This window comes from Saccostrea cucullata, unplaced genomic scaffold (assembly GCF_032062105.1).
Source record: "Saccostrea cucullata isolate Sc308-1 unplaced genomic scaffold, CSIRO_AGI_Scuc_v1 ctg7167, whole genome shotgun sequence".
NCBI lineage: Eukaryota > Metazoa > Mollusca > Bivalvia > Ostreida > Ostreidae > Saccostrea > Saccostrea cuccullata.
The window spans coordinates 22,501-31,560 of NW_026928302.1; the positions used below are offsets into that span (position 1 = coordinate 22,501).

General features: G+C 31.9%; 1 protein-coding gene across 1 annotated transcript; it reads left to right on the forward strand.

The window, feature by feature from the left end:
- Positions 1 to 5,410: 5,410 nt before the first annotated feature.
- On the forward strand, positions 5,411 to 8,052 carry LOC134277141 (multimerin-2-like). The gene is made up of 3 exons (XM_062759425.1): positions 5,411 to 6,215; positions 7,079 to 7,207; positions 7,488 to 8,052. Exons 1-3 carry the CDS (start codon positions 5,504 to 5,506, stop codon positions 7,874 to 7,876), a joined length of 1,230 nt encoding a protein of 409 aa, XP_062615409.1. The 5' UTR covers positions 5,411 to 5,503; the 3' UTR covers positions 7,877 to 8,052.
- Positions 8,053 to 9,060: the final 1,008 nt, after the last annotated feature.

Sequence of the window (9,060 nt, forward strand, 5' to 3'; positions counted from 1 at the left end):
TGAACAAATAGAGTAGGAAAGAATGTATAAGAACAAAGCATTGACGAATGCTGTATTCATGATCATTTAGCAACTGTTTGAGAGATAAGTAAGTCTAAGTTCAGAATTTGTCATAGATTATCTCTTTTAGTACTAGTAGCATACAAGTAGCTGACCACTCTTAGATTTCGATACATCTTTAAAGAAGCTACAAGCAGGCGACACATGTATTCTTTAGAACACGCTAGCTCAATTCAAACATATAGCCTTAAATTCTCTTGTTGAGTAAACCTTTGGTTTCCCTAATATAAATTAGTCCAGATCCGCGTAGTCTACATTCAATTCATTTTGTCGTTTATATAGATACCACAGTTTATTTCTTCACAATAATTTAAATCATGTTTCAGTTGAATAAATGGTAATTGCCTTTTATCAAATGAAAAAAAGATGATTGTTGTCCCTTTTATTAATAATTGTCTGTAACTTCCAACCATAACCGCCATCATATCTCTGTTTTGCTTAAGTCACTGCTTTTTATCGAAAACAAAAGAATTTGGAGATAACAAACAAAATTCAATCTCAAAGTCCATAAAATAATACAAAATAGGAACAGAGCAAACACGGACCTCCGAAACATTAGAGGTGGGATCAGGTGCCATGGAGGAGTGAGCATTTCCTGCTGACAGGTCACACCCGCCGTGTGCTCCTTGTCATGAACAGGAAATAACGGAAAAATCCGTCGTCAATTCAGTGTATAAAATACAGTGGACTCTCATTTATCAGGACGCTTTGGTTCCCAGTCAATTTGTCCGGATATGTGAAGCATCCGGATATCTGAATCAACAGTAAAACAAGACAGAATAACATTTTAAAATTTCGTTCCGAGGAAAAATCGTCCGGATACTGAAGCATCCGGATATCTGGCGTCCGGATATCTGAATGTCCACTGTAATAATAATGGACTAACAATTGGTATGAAAAACGTTAGTCAGCATTTGACTCAATGATACATTGTATTTGCTGACAAGGTCATTATATCAACCATTCAATCATATTTACATTCTAATATTAATAGAGAAGTATGTATGAACTTTGATGCAGCTTTTTGGGGTTTATTTGTAAATTTTTCAATCTAATTAAGAATAAGTTTAGATTTGATTACAGATAACTTGGTCATACCTTATCAATACAAAAGAGTTCAGGCGAGTTTGACCGGTCGACAGGAGATATGCTAACTGCTCAAAGGTACCTTATTCTTCGACCAAAGTTTCTCGGGGAATGTATTTTCTACTCTGTTCACAATTCAGTATTTTTTATAAAATAGAGATTGATCACTGTTAGTTATCTAATAGTTTTAATATTGCCATTGCTAGTAACTGTCCCTTTTGAGAAAAATGATGGATAAATTCAATTTTTGTTTTACAGAAGAAATACCACAGGGTGTATTTTCATGAACTTTTCCTAATATATTCAATAACGAATATATTTTCCAGAAAAAAAAACAACCAAAAACGAATTTACATTTTCCCCATACTTTTATACCTAGTAATGTAAAAGGTAAAGATAACGAACAGTGATCGACCTAAAAATCTAAAATCTGATTAGAATCACAATCTTTTTGTGCATTATCAATTTGGTAAAACTAGTTTAACTATAAAAGCACAAAACATGGGCAAACTGACCATTGAGGAAGGAGGGACAGCCATTGGAATGATGCTATCTGGATCATCCTTACAACACGTTTTACTCACTTTTTTTCAGTGTTTATTTTTTCCTTGATATTACTTTAAAAAAAAATTAACAACCAGTATACGGTAAAAACCCATTTAAGGGGGCCGACTATAGTTTCCATTGCGCAATATTTCGCGCATCAGAGTAAAATTAAGCGTATTTACTGTTTTAATGCAACTTTTTTCGCTTAATTATTAAAATTAAACAAAATTAAGAAATTATAGGTATAAAAATGTAATTACAATTTGACATAACTGATTTTTTAACCGATTTTGCAATTGATAGGTAGGTTGACGTCGTTGCAGTGTGTTTTTGACGTTATGATAATCTGTAGCTCTTAAAGAAAGGGGTAATAAAAATATTATTAAAGAAAAAGTAATAAACATACGCTCTTGAAATTTAAAACATAGAAATTTGAGAATATTTCCAATATTTTTATTATGTTTTCATGTGAATCCATTGTGTACGTCATATTTTGTAATACTCTATAAAAAAAGTAAAATTTGCTAATTTTTTTGCATTTTGAGATGCCCCCTCTGGTAACAAGACGGTAGAATTTTGTGTTTCTTACATATATTGTATAATATATTATTACTCATCAAATATTATAGTTTGAACAAAATGTCTATTGTAGTATTTGTATAATTTGCTTTAAAGTGCTAAAAATTGGCATTTTCCTATATAATCCTATAGTAAATGTACCAGTATTTTGAGACAGTCCCTCAGAAATACCTGGACGGTAGATTTCCCCCAAACTCTGCATGTACACTGAAGTTAATGTAAGTTATATATGGTATACACTTGAAGAGTTTCGCTATTGTAGTTTTCACACAATAAAACTATAGTCGGCCCCCTTAAAATATTTTTCAATAGGTTTTGCGTCATTTTCATTGCAAACTTATCTCGATTTGAAAGATTTGAACAAAATTTAATCAAACCGGCAGTGATTTGGATATTCAAGGCCAAGGTTTCGCGTCACAACCACGTTAAGAGATTATTACATGGTCCTGAAATACTTTAGAGCAACAACTTCAATGGTAAGAAAATGGAAGCATAATGGTGCTCATCATGCCATTCCAATAGTTTCTTAAACACTCTGAAGCATCCTTACGTGCGAAACGCCCAAGGATATGGACCAAAATGATTTGTGATCCTCTGGCCTGCCAAACCCCTGATCTGAATCCAGTTGAACACATTTGGGATTTTTAAAAGGAATGTCACCCCCCTCCACATAATTTTAACGGTTTAGAAAAATCCTTGCAGTGTGGCAGCAGATGGGTCAAGCTCCTATTCAGGGGTACATTGTGTCCATGAAAAAAGGGTGCCTTTCATTAATTAAAGCGAGTGGTGGTCTTACTCCATAGAAATTATTTTATGTGAATTTTTGTTTTGAAGGTACATCATATCCTTGATGCTTTGCTTTAAACATCAAACTGAAATATGCCTCATTAACCATGAATTAAAGAAATTATTTATTGAATGTATTTGTTCTTTATAACTTAAAATGTTAGGTCAGCACTTCGAATACTTTCGTTGTCCTCTAATTTGTTATTGAGATTATTGACTGTGTTAACAACTAGTAATAGATACTGGTTATTTGCAATTTTTGAGTTTGGGGGACAGAGGTAGTGTTAGAAATACAGGACTTAGCCAATTTTGACTTTGAAAAAGTATTCAAAAGAAAAAAAGAAGTTAACAGTTAAAGAAACAGTTCTTTATAAAGAATGTTATAGAATCCGTCTAAATCTTTTTAAGGGGGCCGACCATAGTTTTATTGTGTGAAAACTACAATAGCGAAAATGTTGATTTTAATACCATATATAACTTACATTAACTTCAGTGTACTTGCAGAGTTTAGGGGAAATCTACCGTCCACGTATTTTTGAGGGACCGTCTCAAAATACAGGTACATTTACTATAGGATTTTATAGGAGAATGTAAATTTTTAGCACTTTAAAGCAAATTATACAAATACTACAATAGACATTTTGTTCAAACTATAATATTTGATGAGTAATACTATATTATACAATATATGTAAGAAACACAAAATTCTTGTTACCAGAGGGGACATCTCAAAATGCAACAAAATTAGCAAATTTTACTATTTTGTAGAGTATTACAAAATATGACGCACACAATGGATTCACATGAAAACATAATGAAAATATTGGAGATATTTTCAAATTTCTATGTTTTAAATTTCAAGAGCGTATGTTTTTTACTTTCTTTTTAATAATATTTTTATACCCCTTTCTATAAGAGCTACCGATTATCATAACGTCAAATAAAACACTGTAACGACGTCAACCTACCTATCAATTGTAAAACCGGTTACAAAATCAGTTATATCAAATTGTATTTATATTTTTATACCTATATTTTCTTAATTTTGTTTAATTTTAATAATCAAGCGAAAAAAAGTTGCATTACAACCGTAAATACGCTTCATTTTACTATGATGCGCGAAATATTGCGCAATGGAAACTATAGTCGGCCCCCTTTAAAGTCCAGAATAATCTGGGATCCTGTTTGTTTGATGTAAATATTTTGGATATTTAAATGTCCCACAGTCAAAAACCTGACCAAACTTGAAATTCTATTCCATTATCGACATGTTAAGAGAGGCCCTTCTAGGTTTATGTCTTGCTTTCTTCATTACATACGAGATAATCCTGAACGAGAAGAGGATAGATAACTTAACTTCATCAAGATTTGTTGAAAGAAGTTTATGGTAGGTAATCATAGACTCCTTGTGGCTCACCTACGAGTATGTAAACATATCAATACGTGTATTTTAAGATGACAAACAAGTTGATGTAACAAGGATATCAACGTTTAAAGTCTTCATTTTGCAAATTCTGTGGTCGATACATTGACCTTGTCAGGAAATAGAATCAATGATGAAAACAAATGACGACTGACTTCCTACATATTAATTTGTAAGGCCATTATTTACAAAATGAATTGTCTCCACCCTGCACTGTCTGAATGTCCACTTTATAACTTAATTTTGAAATATTTTTTAAGCTCAAAGCAAACAGAATGGTGTTAGCAGATGGAAGGTGTTGAAGGGAATTATAAATGGAATATTTGTAAAGAACAAATCATGAACAAAGGCAAAATTACTAGAATATTATGAATCCTAAAATGAATGTTGTCGACTATAAGTAATCAACTGCTTTTTCTGCAGGAAGAATACATGTCGGTTTATATAGAAGGCTTGAAAAGAGACTGCAAAATAACATTTAACAAAATTATCAAGGCCTTTTTAAAGAAATGTATTGTGAGCACATTTTAAGGCATTATTTTTGTTCCTAAACACTTGGACCTGGAAGTAGACGTTTTTCAAATAATAAAGGTACTAAGGCTTAAGCAATGAATAAAAAAAATCAGTCATTAATTTAGAGATAAACTTTCTTTTTTCTATAAAATGAAAATACATCCATCATCACCCCAAATAAAATGAAATGTTTTATTTTTAAATCGATGAAAATATAATCATATTTAATAGTTAAGAAAAAAGTCGTAATGGATGCTTTTTCTACTGACATAAACGTACATTTCGATATTCTTCATCTTGACTTTATGATAAAAAAGAGCAAAAACATTAAAGAGTAAGTTAACTTACGTCAATAAGAGTCGAAAACAGTTTGAATATTTGCCAACTCATGTTTTATCGAATTTAACGATTTGCGCATGTGTCATGCAATAGACAAGGTCAAAGTTTATATGCAAATGTATATAAGGCTCAATATTCTCTTGGAACGCTATCACTTCTCTGATTTTCAAGATGAAGCAAGCACTGCTGTTTACGTTATTGTTTGCTTTTCTCATTCAAATAAATGGATTGTCCATATTCACGGACAGCAGTGGCAACAGTTCATCTCTATTGGACATCAATGATCCGGAATCCAAAAATACTGACGTCTTCCGACAGTTACTGAACCAAGAAACAATCATCAGAATGTCATTGGTGAAAAACGTACATGCTTTAATGAAGGACATGCTGGATCTGAAGAAAAGTATGGAGACATTGGAAACATCCCAGCAGAAAACAGATGTAGAAGTGGCCACCTTAAAACAGGAGGTTGAAAAACTGAAAACAGAAAACCAAAGACTTGAGCTTGAAAACAGGCAATATGAGGAAACTTTCAGAGCTGTTACAGAAAATTTCACTAAAGTCGACGAACACATTCAACAGGTTATGGAAGAGTTGGAGGAGAAAAGAGAACGCTTTGAGACAAACACAAGTGCAGTCCTGGCGGATCTTAAAGTAGAAATTCGGTATCTGTCAGTGACTCTTCTGGACTTAAATAAACACACTTTGGAATTTGACAAGAAATTTCCTGAAATGATGCAGGAGAAATATGAACAAATATCTTTGAGACTGAACACTTCTGTGGAGAACTTGAACAATGATATACTGACAACAAATTACACAATATCAAAATCAGTGTCTGACTTCGAAAACTCACAAAATATCATACAAGATTCTATATCTGGTAAGTTCATTATTTTTGTTACTTTGTATGAGCTCTTATAAAGAGTATTGCATCTTACTGGTCGAAGGAATTGCACATAGGGCACATTTTACAGGAATATGGTTTCTTGAGAATGATGTTCCTTCAGTGTTTCAGTTTCAGAAACGGATTTCCTATTGAGTACATTATTTTTGAACAATTCGATTATCACTGAGCGAAAACTTTTATTAGTAAATGTATATATCAATAAATGCAGAATCTGTCAATATTTTGATGTAAGACGTTCATAGGGTTTTACAAATCTGCAGTTAATTCATTCAAATTACTCATAAATATGTTACTTAAGTCACAAGGCAATATGTATATGCAGTTTTTTTCTCCTCAGAAATAGCTTAAACAATTATTCATTATAATTATAATATCATGAAAATTTACTAATATTTAAAGGCAAGCTTACTGAGTATTTGATATAAAATGTCTACTTAAATGGTTTGTTTTGATATTAAAAAAAATCTGTATTGAAAAAAAGCTTCTTTTAAGCTTGCTATTAAATATTTTCATGGGATCAAATTTTGAAGTTTGAGGAAAAATTTTGGTCGTGGGAATTTAATTTCGTGGTTGGAAACTGTTTAGCAGTAATGCATATTAAATTTTACATTTCGTGGTGGTCATAAATCCGAGGGTCTCTCCAAACCTTGAAATCTACGAAAATTAAACCACTTACAAAAATTACTTCTATTTAATCGACATTCATTAGATCTAGTGGTGATAAAATAATTTTATATATACCGCATAGAAAATTTGCAAAGTAAATCATCTGAAAACTTACACGATATATTTTTATATTTCGAAAACAATTTTTTCTTCTTATATTTTGATTTCAGTGAACATCAGTAAAACATTAGAGGGTCTGATGGCGGAACTGAAACAATCTAAGTATGAGCAACTGCAGCTGTCTTCAACTGTGTCCGCTCTCGAGGTGTTCCGAATGAATGTGACGAATAACATTTTAGGTAATAACTTAAATAAATAAAAGAACAATAAGAGATGTTAACACTTAAAGTCGAGGTCGTTCTTTGCGATCTAGATCTTCAAAATCTCTTTTCGTTTTTAATCTTCATTTTGATGTCTGCAAAAACATGTAGTGTTTTTTTTGGTATTATGCATTATTTAGATTTTAATTGAAAGTAAAACCTAGGACTTCAAGTTTTGATTTATCATTCATGCATAATTATTCCCCATGCACATCTCCTTTTTCAATATGATAAATTGAAAACGAAATTATGCTTGTAGGTAAGACAAAAAGAGTGGGATTTTCTGCCTCAGTGACCTCATACAGCTCTTCATGGAACAGTGGAACACTGGTATTTCCTTCGGTTATCACCAATGAAGGAAATGGATACAATCCAAGTAACGGAATATTTACTGCTCCCATCGCCGGGATGTACGTCTTCTTTGTAAATGTTCAGGATAATGGAAATAATATTTATGTAGACATTGTGCTGAATGGATCTACAAAAGCCAGAACTATGTCCTATTATTCCGGTGATTCTCACGACGCGGGTCCCAATCTGGTGGTGCTGAATATTCAGAAGGGTGACGCAGTGTGGATCAAACATTACTCTGGTACAGGTTATTACAGTAATGGCCCAATAACCACTTTCTCCGGTTTTCTCTTATAATATTTGTAATAAGCTCTCTATGCTTACAGTGTACATTGATTTGATATGTTGTATATATATATGAAGTAGTAAACATCTCTGTCTGAGTTTTCTTGAATATAGACTGCGCCTAAGCATAAATTTTAAAAAATATAAAATTACAGTATCTCTGAGTGAATTTGTTCTTTAATTTTCATGCATCATGTGATTAAAAAAATAATAAAATGTTGTAAAGACTGATGGTATTGAATGTCGATTTTGATACATAGTGTTTTAATAAAATCAATAATTTATTAATACATCTTGTCATCGAATTTAAAAGCATTGGTGTGAGAAACATTCTAATATAGCATTACTGAGTATTTAAAATGACTGTACAGCATAATCTTACAAAACAAACGAAATGGAATATTTAAGTTGTTGTTGAACAAAAGGTGTAAAAAATATAGGGCGTTCATTTAAAAGGAAATTTTTATTTTTTTCTAATAGTTTGATTACTCTTTCCTAATTTGATATTTGAAGTGCCACTTAAAGATATGAATTATTGAATTATAAATAAAAAAGAGAGCCTTTCAAAGCGGCATTTTACTCCAAGATCAAGGTCATGATAAAAATATCAGTTAACAATAGGAACAGTCTGTCAACAAGTAATGAACATGTACTTTAAAAAAAAAGCTTTGTCTCGTTTTTATAACTTTTTTTTTTAGTAGTAGCTGAAATTTTTAAGGCAAGATCAAGAAGTAAACCATGATATGCCTTTCTGAAAAGTTTGTTTGTTATTTAAAGTCTCTGAGAGAATTTTTCACTCATATTGATATATATAACTACTTGCAAGAAGAGGGCTGCAACATTTGGACCCGTTCTCAGCATTTAAACTCTTGTGCAAATGTTCTAACCACTATACCACGCGGGCGACTGTGGCCAAAGGTAGGAAAAGCCATGTTTTTCTCATTCAAGAGAATCTGATGTAGAAGATATTAAAAAAACTGTAGGTTAAACTTAAAGGTCAAGGTCAGGAAGTCCAAAGTCAAAGTAAACGCCGAAAAGTCGTCTTGAAACAGTAATTAATGCATTTGCCTTGTTAAGGCATTTTATTAGAAAAGGAACAAGGGTGTAAACTAATACATGTATATGTGCATAGATCCTTGAGTAAAAAGACACAAAAACAAAAAACAAGAAAAATGGACAAAATATCTTAAAGGTTA